The sequence below is a fragment of the Propithecus coquereli genome, unplaced genomic scaffold, assembly GCF_000956105.1.
Source record: "Propithecus coquereli isolate 6110/MARCELLA unplaced genomic scaffold, Pcoq_1.0 Scaffold70, whole genome shotgun sequence".
NCBI classification, from domain to species: domain Eukaryota; kingdom Metazoa; phylum Chordata; class Mammalia; order Primates; family Indriidae; genus Propithecus; species Propithecus coquereli.
The window spans coordinates 471,044-490,556 of record NW_012153063.1 but is presented as its reverse complement, the minus strand read 5'-3'; the positions used below and the strand labels follow the sequence as shown (position 1 = coordinate 490,556).

The 19,513-nt window shown below is 42.8% G+C and overlaps 1 protein-coding gene across 1 annotated transcript in view; it reads right to left on the bottom strand.

The window, feature by feature from the left end:
* Positions 1-8,331: 8,331 nt before the first annotated feature.
* Positions 8,332-19,513, bottom strand: part of PARD3B (par-3 family cell polarity regulator beta) — a 443,996-nt gene continuing 432,814 nt past the window's right edge. The window contains exon 17 of the mRNA XM_012661223.1: positions 8,332-8,689. Within this exon, the coding sequence (XP_012516677.1) occupies positions 8,332-8,689 (358 nt within the window). The remainder of the gene's footprint in view (positions 8,690-19,513) is intronic.

The following is a 19,513-nucleotide window of genomic DNA, read 5'->3' as shown; positions in this document are numbered from 1 at the left end:
TTAAATAAGCAAATCGTATGACTTGTGAATTATATCTCAATTAAGTTGCCAATTAAAAAAAGCTAAGGATTCAAAAAACCAATGCCCCAACTCTTGACAACAGAATCCCATGGCACCAGCTGGGACCCACAGCTAACACAGTGGATGACCGTCACACAGCATTGACCCCCAGGAAGCCAGAGGCTGGGCACTCCTGCAGTAACACCAAATGCCTCTGGTACTGTCACTAGCAGAAGCATGCCGAGCCCTCAGCTCCATCTTTCAGCCTTTTTGGTCTGTTTGGTGGAAGCAAGGCCTCACAAGGAACCCAGGCTGCGAGATCTGGACAATGTGTTCCCCAGTGTTAGAGCCTCCAGCCTGCAGTAAGTCCTGCTACACGAAAGGCGGGTGGATGGGAGGGAGCCCATCTCCAGTCTCTGCCTTCAAGGCTTCATGGAAAAAGAGCTGCTTGATCTGGGACTTGCCAGATGAGCGAGGATCCACAGAACAGAGCAGGGAGGGCAGCGAGGGCATTCCGAGTGGGGGCTGCTGTGCTCATTGCTTACTGCCGGGGCACAGGACTGTGAGAATGCACGTTTGGGTTAAATAGGTAAAAGCAACAGGTAGCACAAGATGAAAAACTAGTGCAGTAAAGTTGGAGAGGGAGAGGCATGGGGGACTGATTTTGAAGGGCTTTGGACTTTTGATTTTAAGCTGTAAGAAATAGGGAGCCACGGAAAGGTTGTAAGGAGTGTGTGTGTGTGTGTGTGTGTGTGTGTGTGTGTCTGTGCGTGTGTGAATGGGAGGAGGGATTAATTTTCCTTGACTGCTAGGTATGTTATTACCATGATGTCCCGATAAATGTTTAACAACTAGTTCTCCAGAGGGAAGAAAAAGAACCCTGCTTTGTTGGGTATGCCAATTCCTGTGTTGTAAATAATCCCAACGTGGCCCATACAACTACCGACTTGGTATCACTGAATGCAGAGTTGGAAAGAGATGCATACAATTGGCTCTTGGGAGCTGGTACCAGCTGGCACCAGCACTTCCACACAGCAAGTCCTTACTTAACACTCTCAATGGGTTTTTGGAAACTGTGACTTTAAGCAAAGTGATGTATACTGAAATCAATTTTACTGTAGGCTGATTGATATAAAGAAGAGTTAAGTTCCCACGGTGTATTTCTGGTCACAGAAGCATCACCGAACTTCTAAATAAAGACCAAAACGCTTTAGCATATTAATCTAAACATATTAAACACTAAAATAAATGTGTGCTATGCATACATTTAAGAAAGATTAATAATTATTTACCCAATTTTTGGTGAATCTGTGAGTGATGGTGGTCATGGTGGTGATTTAAATCAAAGAATGAACATTTGCAAAACAAAATTTGCAAGGAGCGCCTTCTACCCCCACAAAGTTCAAAAACAATCACAAATGTGACAGATTTGCTGAGCGCTTTCAGACCACGTCGTTTATTGAGCGCTTTCAGACCACGTCGTTTATTGTTGTCCATTTGTGTGATTATCGCATAATTATGAATTTTTATTTCACAATAATTTGTATTTATTCATTTTCCAACCCACTTATTCCAGGTCAGGGTTGTGGGTGGCCGGAACCTCTCTCAGCAGCTCTGGGCACAAGGCAGGAACCAGCCCTGGACATGGTGTCATTTTACTGCAGGACTTGCTCATACCCTCCCCCCCACTCAGACTGGGACCGTGTAGACACGCCAATGACCTAACGTGCACATCTTAAGACGTGGGAGGAAACCAGAGGACCCAGAGAATCTGCACAGACATGGGGAGAACGTGCAAACTCCACACAGACAGTGGCCCCGGGTAGGAATCAATCCTTTTCTCCTCAATGTTATAATGAAATGACATTGAATGAATTGACATTATTGGAGCACCTGCTGTACATGCCATGTGAGTTAATGCTCAAAAAAATCCTATCAGGTTCCATTTCACTAATGATGCTAGAGAGATACGTATTAATATTTAATCCAAGGTTATGCAACTAATCAGTGGTTGAACTTTAAGTCCATGTCTGCTTGTTTTCAAAGCCAATGTTCTTTCAATACGACTATGCTGCTTCTAGAAGAGGAAGATGGTCAGATCTTTCTTTCAGAAAAATTCCTCTGGCAGGATTATAGAGCGGGGATTGGTGGTGTATTGGGAAAGAGCTGTAGATAATTACATAAATGAATGGATGTGTATGTGTTCCAATAAAATTTGTTTACCTGCCGGGCACGGTGGCTCGTGCCTGTAATCCCAGCACTTTGGGAGGCTGAGGTAGGAGGATCACTTGATCCCAGGAGTTCGAGGTTGCAGTCAGCTATGATGACATCACTGCACTCCAGCCTGGGTGACAGAGTGAGCCCCTGTCTCAAAAAAAACAAAACCAAACAAAGATAACCCCAGACTTTATTTACAAAAGCAGGTGGCAGGGCTGCATAGCAGAGAGGTGGATTGGCGAGTACAAGGCCAGAGGTGGGGAGATCACATGGAAGGCTGTTGAAGAGGCTGGGTGAGAAGTTACGAGGCTGAGCTGGGGCATGTCACAGTATCAGGAAGCATGAACATATTAAACACTAAAATAATTCTGTCCTGAATTGCAGGACAGAACATTGGTCTTCCATCTTGTTATATGGGAGTGGATGGGGCAAGGGGCAGAGTTATGAATGGGAAATCCAGGATAATTTCCAGGTTTCTGGTTTGTAACTGTGAACAAGGCTCACATTTTGGCCAGGAGAGAGTTGTGAGGAGCAGGTTTCTTTGGAGAAAGCTTGTTTTCAATTTGAGTGTGTTAAGTCGAAAGGGTCTGTGGGACATCCACAAGGGAATTTCCAGTCAAAAAGTTGAAATGCATGACCTCAGGGGACAGAGCTGTATAGAGGTGACAGCTGAAACCTGGGCTGTGGAGGAGCCTGCCCGGAGTATGGGGAGTTCCCGAAAAGCCAGGGAATAAAGGACTTCGGGAGAGACAGGGATGGTCTCGAGAACTTTCTATAGATAAGGTAAGAGTGGTTCCAGCAGGAGAGGTTCCAGTGTTGGGTGTTGTCGTGGATGCTGTGATGCACTGCTCAGATGCCATTTCAAGAACAGACTATTTTTGTATCAGAAAGTAAAAATAGGCCGGGCACGGTGGCTCACGCTTGTAATCCTAGCACTCTGGGAGGCCAAGGCGGGAGGATCGCTTGAGCTCAGGAGATCGAGACCAGCCTGAGCAAGAACGAGACCCCGTCTCTACTAAAAATAGAAAAAATTAGCAAGTCAACTAAAAATAGAAATAGAAAAAACAAATTAGCCAGGTGTGGTGGCTCGCGCCTGTAGTCCCAGCTACCCAGGAGGCTGAGGCAGGAGGATCGCTTGAGCCCAGGAGTTTGAGGTTGCCGTGAGCTAGGCTGACACCATGGCACTAGCCCAGGCAACAGAGTGAGACCCTGTCTCAAAAAAAAAAAAAAAGTAAAAATAATAATACATAAAAAAAAATGGACTATTTTCCCAGCTGCTGTACCTCCCAATGATGGTCCCCAGCCGTCAGTCCTCTTTGGCGATTGCCTCAACTGAAGAAAACTGCCAGACTCTAGGTCTTTCCTCTTCCCAGACGTAGCCCATATCCACTGATCACCACAGTGGCGTAAAGGCCCAGCTTTGTCGTCCAACTTGGGATAAGTCTGAAGGGCCGTTGTTGCTCCAGAGTTCAACAGTTCTGTGGGGTTGGCTGAGGCCTCAGTCACGAGTGCACTGCAGCGTGGCTTCCCCTTCTTAGGTATGGACCCACGTGCACACTAATAAACATCCTGTTTGAGAATCTCCGTCTCAGCATCTGCTTCTAGCCTGGCATGCAACTGATGCTCTCTGCTTCCGTCCTTTGCCCTATCGCTGTTTTTGAATGTTGCTATTCAAGGGTGAGCAGGCCCAGTCCCATCTATTAATTTATCAGATCCTAAAACAACCCTGTGGTGGGTAAAAACCAAGACTCTGATGTCTTACTGACTCAATAAAGCTTTTATTTTAATGCAAAATAAAACAAGAAAAATTTATATACTCATATATAACATCCAAAATGTTTTCTGTGGTACAAATGAGATCATCTTATAAAGTTTGTAAAGAATTCATTCTCCACCCCCATATGCCAAAATATGATTTCACATAATTTATCTTCAGAACTTATGAACAGACTTGGTATCATAAAAGCACAGGAAACACTAGAAAAAGTGATGGTAAAAACAACAGGTTTTGTTTTATGTTCCAGTAGTAAACAGCACTGCAGATGGAACAGGAGAACACTTTCTGGAAGAGTCGGGAGACAGGCTAGAAGAGTCTTTGGGGTTGATTCACTTCCCACTCCCAGCTTGGTAGCCGAGCCTGTCTTTAAAAGTCAGCTTGTGTGAGATTCTGTGACTATTTAAGGACATGAGGGAGAAAGGGTTTCACTTAGAAGTTATAACTGCATGTGAGATTCTAGGCTTATTTTAGATATCTAACTTCTTTCCTTTTTGTTATCAGAAAGGTGACTTTGTAGGAATATCTTATGGAGACCCCTCTTTCTGGTCTCCCTGTGGCATCGTTTCTACCTAAGTCGACACGAACTGGGAATACAGAGAAATACTAGTGTAGCTGTTTCTGAATCCAACTCCCTCCTGCCTAATTGCACTAAATCCAGACTTTCTGTTGCTCATGGACTCAGGAAGCAGTAGGGTGTCTACCCAATTTAGCATCAATTTGAAGGCCATTCATTGTGGATTTCAGACTTTAATGCTGATGGGAATTGCACAGACACCCATTACATACCAAACTCTCCAGATCTCTCTACCCTCCTGAAATGCTACAATGTTCCTCCAACAAAAATGAATGATTCAGTTACAGGCTGGGAAATAAATATTTTTTATAGGCTTGATCTCTACATATACCAGGGGAAAAGAGAAATGAGCTTCATGATCCTCCTAAAGTTGTTAGGTGGATTTCCTTCAAAAGATAGCTTTAGTTCAAAAATTTCATGAATCCTTGGAAGGGATAATGACTCATGTTTTAATTTTATTTAGTTGACAGTAAACTATACAGCTACAGTGAGGCCTCCAATCTGTCAGGAGATGTGCACAGGGCTTCCTCCATGGGTGACAGTTGGTCTGTGGGTCCCTACCATGCTCTTGATTATAAGATTTTTGCTCCATGCTATCCTTGGGGGTCAACACACGTATACCTAAAAATCTAAGGATGAAGAGCTTCAGAATAATTTTTTTCCCAATTTCTGCTTGCTACTAAATTATGATTTAAGAGTTGTTTTTGAGCTTGCCTTTCATCCACTGATTTGGTATTATGCAGAAACAATACTAGACCAAGAGTGATAATGCCACAGCTCAACGACAAAATGGATTAATGAGATGTTGTGTTTCTCTCCCTTGCAGAGGACTGAATTCTCCTGCATCTAAAAGTTTTCAATGGTCTGCTCTTTCACCTCTATTGCAAAACAGGAGAAAAACAGGGCTCCTTAAAATATCTAATGACTTGAAGCCAAACCTCATCTCCAGGCCCAAATGACTCAGCAGTCAGATCTGCAGCCGGGTGGGTGTATGTCGATTGGGTTTGTATAATAGCTCAATGTGTCTCTCTGTTCCAGGGGGGCTATTAGAGTTGTGAGCTATAAGGAGACACCTGATTGAGTTTCCCCAGGGCCATAAATAAGCAGGGAATGATTTCCTGCTCCTGGCATCTATTGATTATATCCTGGTCTTCTAAATACTCTAAACGACCTGTTCTAAATACTGAGAAAGACCTGTAACCTCTGGGTGGTGACAACTGGAGGGTTAGTACACAGGCATTTATAAAGCTTACACTGGAGCTGTTATTAATTGTTGCTTGGCTTGATGGAGCCGCTGTCACAAATGCAATGTTCGCTTCTTTAGGGCAGGATCAAATGGAGCGTGAGTTATATTCCAAGGAAGAAAAGAAAACTGCTATAATCTATTTCTTGTTCACTTTCAATAGTGCCTTCACATCACTGGCTGGTCTTCAGGATTAGCAACTATGTTATTGACCGTGTATACAACACAAAACCATGCTTTGGAGCCGCTCATTGTGAGCCCGTGTGCAGGAGGCATCGTTTCCGTGAGATGGCAACACTGCAGGTGAAGACACGGGCATTCTTTCTGCAAGGGCTGCCCCTCCAAAGCACAGAGTTCTACACCACCACCCTGGCCACTCCTCAAGTGGTCTAGCCTGATCCAGAAGGGGCCTTCTGGCTTGGTTATGTTTAGAAATCTACAGTAATTTGGTTAAAATATGGAACATACTGAAGAGCTGATTTTTAATGCTTCAAAACAAGTTGCGTTTCCCTCATCTTCTCATATTCTTCTTTGAAGTTTATTTAGCTTGAAGGGAAGGTAGCATGCAGCATGTTGGCAGAGAAACCCTACGGCTCACCTGCACTCCTTTCAGGTGAGCAGGGCCTAAAATCCTCAACTTCTTTAAACAAATTGCAAACAACCTAAAGGTGCCTGACTTAAGAGAGATACAGAGGACAAAAACCAACTTGATAGTGTATTCTCAAGAGGGTCATAGTAAACTGTAGTTTAGAAAATGATATTTCTTGAAGTCCGGTAAATAACACAATTTACATCTAAAACTAGCAGTTGCATCATTTTTGGTAACACAACTCTATTTTAAATTAAAAAAATAAGACTAAACTGGGCTAGATGGATGCTCTATGTATTTAATAATACTATAATTTTTAAACCCTGTCAGTTAGAGGTATTCTAATCTCAGTCAGAATATATCTATATTGAACTCAAGACTTTTTTGGGAGGGAATGAAAGAGGAATGTGAAAAGACTTAACGTATTTCAGGAGTCACTGAGCAATTCAAACTGATGCTCAGGTTTGCTGTTTTTCAGTCCTTTGCTAGTATTCTCATTTGGGTCGAGTTGTAAATTTCAGATGTTTCATTCTTGTAAAAAACTGCAAAGCTCCAAAGAAATTGTCATGAGTTTTTTCTACTTAGAGGGTGGGGTATTAGCTTTTCAAAGCCCTAAGACTGTCCTTTCCTAATTGGAGACCTTGGCCTTGCCCTGAATCTTGTTAATGAAATATAGCAGATATAGAATGATTTAGTCTTATGCCTCTTTTCCCTTCCCCTCCATTTTTTTTCCTTCTTTATCAAACTTTCCAGAAAGCATTTTTAATCTTCCATTCTCCATATTGGTAATTACGTGTTCGAAAACACACACACACACACACGATCATTCACTTCCTTCTACTACCTGCTGGCCATCCATTTCCAAAGGCCACCGTCAGCTGCTCACTGTCCTGTATGCAGATGGGTACTGTTTGGCACCGAGTCTGGAATTGGCTTCTCTAAGGCACTGCTTCCTGTGCGACCTGACCAGTGGGCTCTATTTTTCCTAAGTACACTTTAGCTCTTGGGAGCCTTAAAGTAGAGGCCCCAGTTACAATAATTACGGGCAGGAGATTTGGGGCTGACTCTGAAACCAGATACCTCTATGCCTGGGACTCTGGAGGAGGGACGATGAGGACCATGGGAGGTTCACCCCTCTTAACTTGATCACCTCGGTCCTCAGGATATATTCCTTCTGGAAGCTCTGACTAGTTTTGCACATTCTCCCAGGACACTAATACTGCATTCACATTGCACTGACTTTTATATCAAAAGCAAGGAAATGTGTAATGTTTACGTCGAATGAGTGGCTGGTATCAGGAACCTGAGAAATTCTCCAAATAAGGAAATGCAGTCTTCCTTTGGGTATAAAAAATTTCAAGGAGATCACTAGTCACGTTTGCTGTTGTTTTTTTCTCAATACTAAAAAAATACCAAAACCCTATACTCACGTAAGATGCCTACATCGCAGTCTGTCTACTCTGCCGCTCCTCTGACTTAGCAGCCCTAATAAGCAGCTGAGGCTGAGCCTTGAATGGGGCTGCCGCCCGGCAGAGCCCCCTCTGTACCGCCACCTCTGCGGGGGTGAGTGTGCGCGTGCGCACACCGGAGCGGTTCTCTAGCCGGCAGGCACTGTGTAGTCCAGCTCCGCCGCTGGCTGCGTGTTCAGTGGCCGCTCTCACTGAGTTGAAAAACTCTGAAAGCCTTTCGAATATCAGGTAGTGTGGTTTCTGTGGCCCCGTTCTTCCTCTTCCTTCTGATTTTTTACCCCCCAAATCCCCTGCCCTTTCTTTTTCCCACTGATTAGCAGTCAAGTGTTGCAGCCTCAGTGGGAAAAAGCTAATTTGTACCATGGAGAGTTCTTAACAGGTAGAAGGCGTGGAGGTCTAGAAAGGGCAAAGGTGGCGTTCGGCGTCTTCCTTTCTGGGCTGGGCTGGCCCCGCGGCGCTCGGCTATACGGCCGCAGTCATGGGGTTCTTCTGCCGGGGGTCCTGGGGTCGGTAGGGGTACCGGTCGGGGCTGCCGCCTCGGGGCCCTGGTCTGCCCGATTCCTGATAGGCCGGCACTCTTTGGTGCTGAGGAGGGGAAGGTGGGACATCTTGTCGGAAGGGTCCTTTGTGCTGGGGGGCTGGCGGGGGTGGGTAGTACTGAGGATACCGGAGATCTGCCACCCTCAGATCCGGGGGGCGCGGGTAGCTCCCCTTGGGAGGATGCACGGGATGAGCCCCCGGGTAATACGGAAGCTCCCTTTCCGTGTAGAGCCCGCGAGCGGCTGCGGTCAGGTAGGCTGCGGGATCCGCCGGCCCGGCCCTGGAAGGAGAAGAAGAGACACACGTCAGTCGCTGCTAAGCCGGCTGCCCAGCTGCAGACCACAGGCCCGTGTGGTTGGGTGCGGCCACTGATGAGGCCTTGGCTCATGGGATGTGAGCAGAAGCAATGTATGTCCTTAAAAAGAAGAGAGGGGATCTTTTTCTTCCCTTCTCTTCTTCCTGTTGGCTGCTGGAATAGCCACCTTAGACTAGCGTGTGCTAAGGAAGGCAAAGACGGCAAGAAGGCAAGAGCCTGGGTCCTTGAAGCCACTCTGCCACCAGGTCAACCAGGGCTGCTCACACGCAGATTGGGACACGTGAGGGAAATGCACTTCTGTCTTTTTTATTCCCTCTTCTGGTGGCCTCTATTATAGTAGCCAAACTAGTTTCCTAACCAAGGCGATGAGCTTGGCTCTCTTTTTTTTCCCAAGTAGCAAAATGCATAATTTAATATTTAAATATATTATTTTTCACCCCCTAGTCTGAAGCTGTGTATTAAAAGGAATGCTTTTTGTTCCTTTCCATTTAGTATTGTTTTTAGTTTTAATTATGAATATTTCAAAAACACAGAAAAGTAAACCAGTTTCAATGATACCCATGAACCCACCTCCTATATTTAACAGTATTAACATTTTGCCAAATTTTTTTCATACGGTATTTTTGTAAAGGAATAAAATGTTATAGGTACAGCTAAAGCCCCATCCTTTCTCTTCCTTTTTATGTTAGAGTTAACTACTATTCTGAAGTTGGTGTGTGCGAATGTATACCTTTTTACACACACATTTTTACGTGTGTGTATCCATAAGCAACATACACCAAGTTTATGTTTTAAAATTTTAATAAATATCATAGTTTAGAATTTGTTTTGTAGTTTACTTTTGTCACTCAGCATTATATTTTTGAATTTTATCCGTGTTGATACATTTAGGATCTAGTTCATTAATTTTAACTGATATGTAATATTCTACTACATGACATGAGTCCTGTTATAAGGGAAGATCTTAAATTTATTATAAGTCTCCTGGGTGTCAGACATTATGGTAGACATGTACATATTATATACATGGTTTGATTTTTGCCCCCAGGTTATACCTCAATTTGATGATGTTTTACTGACTGGCAAGGCTAGAAATGAGAAACAATTTTATTTTCCTGTCCAGCAAAGCCCAGCATTTCAGGGCTCACTATATGCCCTTTCAAGTCTGTTTGCAAACCATTCAGCTCTTGCTGAGCTTGTCTATTTTTTGTAGAGCCTTACAAATACACCTAGCAGAAGCCTACTCATTTTTTTTAATATTCTAGCCTGAAACCTGCTTGCCTAAATTCACAAGTTCATTAGGTAGATTTTCTGTCTCCGAATTATCATAGGCAACTTTTTTTTTTTTACCAAATATATTACTAGTACATAAAATGAACCCCCATTTTTCTAGCCGCATATAATAGTTTCATTGTCACTTACCACCTGATCCCAAAGCCAGTGCTACCTCTATTAGGTTTTTGGCATAGTAGTACCTCGATTATTGGCACCAATTTCTTTATTACTTGTTTATTGGAGTTTGGCTCTCTTAAGGTGCGCTCATCAGACCCCTCCCCTTTCCTGCCCTCCTGTCCAGGACAGGCTTCCACAAAGCCTGTTTCAGACATGCTGGAGGAAATGTACAGGTTATTTGCAGTCAGGAAGTCCCCATGGATTGCACTCACTTCCCTTCTAGATCTGTGAGGTGCTTTTCCAATGGGCTGCAGTCTTGGTCTGACTCTGGTTGGCTGCTGCCACATCCCTGTGTGGATTTGTGTGCTCCCCACTCTCTGTAGTCCTTAGAAAAGTCCCAACCTCGATCTGGGAATTACCCACCTAGAGCTTTGATGTAATTAATTCTACTGCTAAGTCAGCAAGTACCACCAGGCCAGTAGCAGAGTGGGGATAAACCAAACCAGCTGTAAGTCGTGCTGTGCTATGGGTAGGCACCTAGAAACATCCAGGGCAAGAATAAACACTAACAGAAGTGGCCCTGTCTGATCTCTCTCCTAAAGACAACAAGCCTCTTCTGATCCATTTGCCGTAACAGAAGCAATACGTCTCTAAACAATGTGCAGATGACTGCATCTTATCTAGCCTGGGGTTAAACAGATGAGTTCTGTTTGCAGCTCTTAAAATCCCATAAACCTTCTGTGCACACATTTACCACCACCACTGGCTCCAGATCCTTCCCATTTTTTACCACTCCCCCTTTTATAATTTTTTAAAAAGGAAAACAGCAACAATAAAAATTAAGGAAAATCTTTCCAATGTCAGAGTACAAACTGCTAAGACACTTGAAAGAAATGACAGGGCTGTAAGAATACGGTGTCTGTGGTTAATCAAGCACTGTCAATGAGGGTCAAAATCACCCTGTAATCTGTGGAGTTGGAAATTAAAACAGCTCTGTAAGTTGCCCAAATCAGTGAAAATTTGACAACCTCCGAGCTTGAGCGCACGTGGAAAGCAGCTTGTGAACACATCCATAAGGATAAACAATAGAATTCTCTCTACTTTTTTGTCTTAATTTGGCTATGTATAACAATGAAAAATAGCTCCTTGAGTTTGGGGTAATTTAGATAGAGTTTTCAGATTAAAAAAAATTAAATTGTTTGCATACAAGTTATTATGGCATCAGCTGCTATTATTCAATGCAGTTTGCTCTATTTTAAATTGCCCATGACAAATAGAGCATAAATGCATAATCTGTCACTCCAGCCATAGGAAATCAAGGATCTGGATTTCACCTTCCCTTTCCTTTAGAATTACATTTTTGATTTAGAAAACTTCCAGCATTCATTATATCTTTTATCATAAGAATTTTTAAAGTCCCCTCCACCCCACCACGCTCATTTCTATTTCCTTTTGGTTCATGTTGGAGATTTCCGACACACTTTAAAAAAATTCTTAACCTATGCTTTCTCTCAAAATCCACTGAAGATATTTCTCTGCATGAAGTAAAACATGTGGTTTTTCTGCACTCATTTAAAGCCCTTAGGATAAATCACTGACATTTGCAACACACAAACATTATCTGCCTTAAAATGAACATACAACCAACGCTCCCTCTGGACTCTCTTAGCGTGAATGTTTCCTGTTTAAAATGGAAAGAGAGAAAGGAGGAATTCCAGGCCTTGGACTTTTAGGGTCCTGTTCTCTCCCCAGAGATTTCTCTCTTTTAAAACAGAACATTATAAAAGACAGGCACTCCTTGTTTTTTATATTTTTGGACAGGCAATCCAGAGCTAGTGGTGAGGGGGCAGAAGCCACCCCGAGAGACTCTGCGACAGCGTGGGCTTCACGCACGTAGGGGACGGTCACTATCTCTCCTCCCACACCTCGCCCCTCCGACATGTCCAGCTCTCGCAGGAAGGAGGGAGGTTTCCCGTGGTCAGACAGGGCAGACCTCAAGATAGTTTTGTGGCCCCATATTGATTCCTCTGAGGGGAGATTTTATGTCTGGGAGTTTGCTCACATGTGGCAGAAACCAAGTGAAGTAGCTGCTCTTTGTCAAGAAATGGAATCATGGAAATTGTCTTTTTCTGCAGAACTCATCATAACAGTTATCGTTTTAATTTTTCAGAGAGAAGAAAAACAATGAGTCGGCCTATAAAAACACTGTTTAAGGTTCAAAGCATGCTAGAAGAAATTTTCTTTCTTTTAGGGGGTGGTATGTAGCTGTTGTTTATAACTTTTTGCTCAAAACTGAGCATTTCCTATAGACTTTTGCCAGAAGAACTTCTAAATTCTTTTGATTATCACATGTGTGCATATGTGTGTGTGCACACATGTGCACGCGTTTAAAAGAACAATTTTTTTTTTTTTTTTTAAAGACAGGGTCTTACTGTGAAATTTAGTGTTTGTAGGAAAGCGCAAAACCAGTCACTTCTGGGGCCTAAGCAATGCATAGCACAGTGACTGGTGCTGCGTGTTTTGAGGCAACCCTGAGAAATCCAGGGGCAGCTTCCTCAGGAGATTCTGATTAAAATAAGGATTGAAATAGCAAACATATCAGTATTTTAAGACCGTTCATTTTTCATGTGACCTCATGAGTTTTATTTGTATGTGTTATTATTTTTCTTAAAAAAAAATTTCAATTTAAAATCTCACTCAGAAACCATTATTTATGTAAGGAAAGAGAAACAAGCCTGTATTTGTTTTATTTATAATATAATTCCTTGAGGTACTGATCATAAAAATACCTCTAATTTTAAATTTTTGATTTATTTTATTTCTGATTAGGCTCATTTCCAGAGGCCAGAAGGATGCAGGTTTTGCTTGGAAAACTCACAGGGTACTATCTCAGGTATGCAGTTTTAAATCACATAGATACATGCAATAATGAATGTTAACTGTTAAGCCTGAACACGACAAAGCTATATGTTATTTACATGTAAAGAAACAATAAGGATCAATTTCTTTATATAAGGTTTTCCTCTTTTTGCCATCTCAGTATGCCATTATTTTTCATTAAGAAAAAAGGGGCTGGAAATCAGAGGCTAAGCTTGTCAGATAGCCAGCCCTGGGTACCAATGGTCTTATACGTGTTTGCTAAGATAATTCTGTATAGGGAAAGGGTTCAGTATTGGGAGTAGGGAGTCATTGGCAAATCTTTCACTAGGAATAAGGAGGCTACACTTATAGATGAAGGAGCATGAGCAAGTCTGAATCCTCCCATCTCTGCACCATCACCCCCAATTGCAAAGAAATCTCTTTCCTCTGCGCTTACCACAGTTGGTCATTCTCACCTCATCTGTCTTTCACCCTGCCATATGGCTAGTTATATACTGTATTGGAGAACGAGCATTTTGAAGGAAGGAACTGAGTCTTGTATAGCTAATGATCTCCCCTGGAGCTTAACACAGGGCTTTGCACATCATGGGTGCTCCACAAATGTATGTTGAATTTGTTCTAGAGAGTTTAAAGTAAAGAGAAAGCCCACAACACACACAGTGACCAGAGGGTCAGATGTGAGTAGGAGCTGGCGGTGGGAATAAGAAGAGAAGTGGACTCTCCCTGGGAGCCAGAGATTGACAGTGGTTGAGGTCAGACTGATTTCCAGTTTTGGAAGAGGGAAGGAGGTGGGGGGATGGTAAAGGGCTGGATTGGGTTCAACACAGAATGGCTGCAAACTTTATCAGGGTAGAGGTTATTATATTTGTACTGGCCACCAAGAACGATATTATCCTGTCTTATCTCTGTTGCCTTACATAGTACTTGAAACACAATAGGTCTTCACTACATCTTGGACTGGAATTTAATTGCCTTGACTTACCAGTGAGCTCAGCATGACCAACTGGTGCTCAGGAAATTGACGGCTATCTTGACTCAAATTCACTGGAAGGTGGGTTTACTAAGTGCAAGTTAAGTGTATTTATTCCAGAGTCAGTTAAGGATTGTTTTTATGATGGTCCAGCAAAGAAGTTTTCTTTGTTTCTGTCATAAACACAATATCTAGTAACATCTTAGTGTATGTGTTTCAAAATATAGTCCACAGGGTTTCAAATATGGGGTCTTATGGAGACAATGTCCAAGCCCAAGTGCGATCACCACAGTTTCAAGTACAGGACCTGGGCTTGAGGGATGATGAACAGAAACCAAAGGTCGAGGAGATGTCCAATTCGCCTCTGTCCCAGTGCTTCCCAGCCTTTTCTCCACAAGAATATCCATGATGGGTGACTTTCATATGAGCTATCTGTGCCCAAGAGCAGGAGAAGCCAGGATTACGCAAACTTCTACCACCTGCTGTAACTCAACACTGTTTCCTCCCATTCAAGAAAGAACAAGGGAAATTCAGATGAGTAGGAGTGACATTATGAAGTGGGAAAACTTGAGTCTGCTATAATTTATTAAAAGAAACCATTTGTAACCTTCAGTTCTTCTATCAGTGACAAACCCTTACACTACAGAGCTGGTCATGATTCACCTATGTGTCTGAAGGCTGAGTTTAAGGACCACCTCTGTATCTCATCCAGTGAGCTCCTTCTAGGAGGTGGAAGAATAGATGATGAGTCACAGAGGCGAAAACAACTCAGACAGACACATCGGTGACTAGAAGTTAGTTTGTTTTGAGAGGGGGTGAGTTTAGAAGGTGAAGGAATATATGGTATGCAGTAGAAAGCATGAAAACCATAAAGAAATTATGAACTAAGGTGAGAATGTCCAATTTAGGCATAAGCATTGGATTCTGCACTTTTAAAAAGCTTCCAAAGGGCAGAATCTTGTTCCCCTTAACTTCTGATTAATGCTATGTATGCTATTAGCAGCCAAAGCAAAGACAATTTTTCAACTTCTAAGGTAGGCTTTATGGGTTTCCTTTTTTGGTAATAACTGACTGTGACCAAATTTGGTGTGTGAATGGGAGGAAGTAACATGATATAAAACTCCTGGAACTGTCTAAGAGAGGTGCTTGTACTCGTTGGCAGAAAGTCAACAATTGGCGAAGCCAGGCTATCCCTGAGCACGCCACACATTGATTATTTAGTGGCTGAGCTAGCGTCGGTGCTTTCTTTTCTGAGTCTTCTACTGCAAAGCTTAAAAAAAAAATCAGTGCAAACTACAATACTTGAGTCACCCATGCTATGTGGACAGAGATGCTTTTAGTTTGTGTTTAGAATTCCTTCAGTGTCAGGTTTCCAGTTACCAGGCCTTCATCCTTGGTCTAGGCACGAATGCGGTCGGCGGGGATTAGCAGAACCCTCTGCAATGTATATTATATAGCTTTGATTTCGGCAGATTTTGCAGAACCATAAAATATAATGATCATTTGATGGCCTACACTATAGAAATGATTACACACAAAAAACCCACTTTCATCACTCACATTTCCCATTGCGTTATGAGAAGAGGGCTCTTGTTCTTTGCAAAGAACCGGAATGCGAAGAGAGTGCATCAGCAGATGCCGCTGGCCCTTGTGCACACCAAGGAAATGTTTGCAAAGAAAATGAAGGAGAAAAGATAATGACGGTGTGTTCAGAAGACATTTCTAAAATAATTTAAAACAAATATAATTTTGATTGCCCACATTTCATTCCCTCTTTCGTTTTTTCCAGCAATGACCACAAATACAAGAATGCAGTTATTAACAAACTGCATGTGCAATGACTTTTGGATTCTATTTAACAGTTTACAGACATTATCTGAAAAACGGCCTTTAAGAGTATTTCATTCTATTGGATGGCGGGGAGTATTCCCTAAAAATGGGCCTGCTAAAATATGATGGGGTGAGAGGTTTCTAAAGTGGGTGCTGAGGACAATGAGAAAAGATAAATATGAGAGCATACGAAGAGGAGAAGGAAATCTTATGGAAAGCAAAAGCTGTCCTCAGTGGCCACAAAAAACAGTGGTGAAATCCATTTGAGTGATACCTGCATGTATTAATAATTACCCTATGTTTTTTTTTTTAACCACAGAAGAGATTTTATTTAAAGAGAATGACAACCAAAGGAACAAAATCATAACTTGATAGGCCACTTAAATCATCTCTCTGTCTTTCTATTGTAACAGTGGCCCTGGAATTTCAATATCTAAACACTGTAGATTTCATCTGATTTTCATGCAAGACACAGTGGTTCAATTCCAAGGTCAGACTTAGGGGTGGGCTGAGGTGGAGGGCAATAGGTTCTAGAGGGGCCTGAATTCCAAACCTGTTTCCCCTGCCCAGTAGGAACCACTACACAGTTTCCAGTCCAAGGCTTCTAGCTGGAGACAGAAATGCTAGGGGTAAAATACACTGTGAAGTTTGCTTTTCCCTGATGTATTTTAAATTATATATGGTTTTTAGAGTAACTCATACAATTTTTGGAGAAGATATTCATATATCACTGCCACATCTTTACCTGACCCCTCTCCCCTGCCATTACTTTCTAAAGCCTGTGCAACAGCAAGATTTTGATGCAAACTACCTCTGATCATTAGAATCCCTCTTCACCAAGGGCAAGGAATTCAGTGAAGGAGTCTTAACTATTTCCATCTTCATGCGTGTGGGGGTGTGTGTGGAGAGGGCTTCCATAGCATGATTTCATTGAGACACCGGAGAATCCTGCAACTGTCTTACTCTGAAACTCAGAAGCAGAAATGTAAGTGCTCGGAAGAGCGCCATGTACTTGATGGGCTCAGAAGCGAGCTTCAAACGTTGCATTTAGAATTGCAAAGATTCAAAGCCTGTGGAGCACAGCAGCACCTTCCTGAGCACCAGCAGCACGCTAAGCTCCATGCTAAGCACTTTCTCCATGTTAACCTGTTTATTCTCATAACAACGCTACAAGGTAGGTTTGCAGATGAGGAAACTGAGGAACAGTGAGGTTAAGTAATTTGACCAAAGTCACACAGGAGGTGGCGGGACCCAGTTCAAGCCCAGCAGACCAGACTCAGAGGCCACATGCTTGACCACTAAGCCAGACCGTGTAGCCTCTCTGGCCTCACCTGCTTCTTGCCTGCTCACAATGTGTGCATTGGCACCAGGTGAAATAAATTGGTTTATATTTGGAAACCCATTTTTTTTTTTTTTTACAGAATCTAAAGGGTGAAAAGGAAGGGTTTTTTGTTTTCGTCTTTTTGTTTTGTTTTTTTTTTTTTTTTTGCAATGGGTACTTGGCTTTCAGCGGCCCAGGAGGCTGAAACTGCTGATAGTGCTGGCAGAAAGCCAAAGAGCACAGACAGAATTCCATGTGAGGAGTTTCATTCGGAGACCTGGAATTGCCTTTCCTTGAGGAAAACAAAGTTTCCTGGTACTTTTTATGAAAATCCTAACATATTTGTGTGATTCTGTTTGCCAGGTCCAATACCTGGTGTCATTAAAAATCAATGAAGTGCTAAATACAGATTCTGGGGCTCCAACCCCAGCGATGAGTTGGTCGGAAATGGGGCTGGGAACCCACATTTCTCACAAGTGCCCAGATGATTCTGATGTGGATGGAGCTGGCATCATGCTTTAAGGAGTCACACGGTGGCTATGGGGATTCCTAAGACAGGTAACCTGTTCTTCAAAGAATCTGGAATATAAGAGTAGGTCAGCTGGCCTGGGCATCTGAAGATACAAACAATAGGAGCAAGACACAGAGCTAAAAGCCTTGGAGGGTGTACCAGAGTCAGAGACGTTCTCCCGATGCTGGCTTGTGAAGAGTGGGTGGGGGAGAAGCAGAAGGTCTATCTGGAGAGGCTGTCTGGGGCCTGACCGTGGAGGGCCTTGGATACCAGGGGAAGGATAGGAAGGATTAAAGGATGTGATTTTTATTCAGTAGGATTTGGAGTGGCGAGGGGGGTGATGTGAATTACCTGTGGGACAGCTCTATTTGGAGGTTCCCCAGGCACCTCAAACCTTACGAGTACAAAATTAAACAATCACATCTCCCCAAACCTGCTGCTCCTCCAAGGGTCCCCTTGGAGAATGACATGAACCATGCAGTCCACCAGAAATCTAGACTCCTCTCTCATCCCCACTCCAGCCAGACATGACGTTCTAGCAAATGTTCTCTTAGCTATTCGTGGCTGTACACCCTCACCGCTATGGTCTTACTTTAGGCTCAAATCCCTTTTCAACTGGACCATTCCAATAGCAATAGCATATCGGGACTCACAGACAGGCAGGTGGAGTTGTAGGTGACCTTCACAAAAGGGCAGTTCAACAGCCCAGAATTACAGAATTGGCGTAAGGACAGTTGAATTTTATAGCCGTCTAGCCAGTTGCCACCAACTTTGAAGAAATTTCAAGCACATCACATTTACTCTCAAATGAAAACATAGCACAACTTCTACAGGCAGGTGAGTTTAGTCTTCTCTTGGAAACTGTATGAACACTTACAGTTTTTGGATGTGATGCTCTCAAGTTTAAATCCCGACAACCTAATTGGTAAGAGCTTTTTGCATGTGCCTCTATGTGAGATCTGCTATGCACCTTTTTTTTTTTTTTTTAAATTGGGTAATCTTTTCCCCTTACACTTGTAAGTTTAAGTGAGGTTTATACAACTAACATATTTCACAAACCTCTGGGTTCACTTATTATCTTAAGAAATGAACAAGTTAGCAGTTTAATTGGGATAAGGTAGTTGAAAAAAGAACAGGTTGGGGACCAATGTAAAGATGAGCAGTACTGAGCTCACTTTGGGGGAGTTTGGATTATAATATGCTATTCAGCCACAAACATGGTTGGGTGCATTTGGGGGACTATTATTCTAAGAACCTCCCTAATGCTCAGTAGGGAGGAGCAAGACACAGAGCAATTGCCCACAAGGCAATGGACCCATTCCCCAATTTCCACCAGATAATAAATGGAAGTGCTTTTGCCCTCTCTCCATTAATTGTGACGTGAAATCTAAGCACCCCATGATAATTTTCATCAAAGTATGGAGGGTACTTCTCAGCCTTCATCTCAGTAGGTGCCAAGTAGGTTCCAAAGCCCCAAACTGGGCCCAGTGGGCACACACAAGGCTCCACTGTTGGCTCCCTTGGGCCCTCCCATCCGGAATCCAGCTCATTATTTGGCAGAGCGCTATGCAGACAGCGGCAGCAGGAGAGATTCTGTATAATATCACATTCTATTCGGCTTTCATTTTTGCAGATGAAATGGATTTATAGCACAAAGGTTACTGAACTGTATTGTCGAGATGATTTTCAACAAATAATAAAAGTTATTAAGAGATTCTTAGGTACCGAGGACTTGTGCTGAGCTCCGCCTGCCCTGCCTTGGTCTCTTCGTACCCTGGCTGATCATTACATGGTTGGCAAAGACTGGTTATTAACATCATTAAAAACATTTTATGTCCAAATCTTCTTTTATTGAAATTAGAGCATTCTTTGTCATTTCTCCTT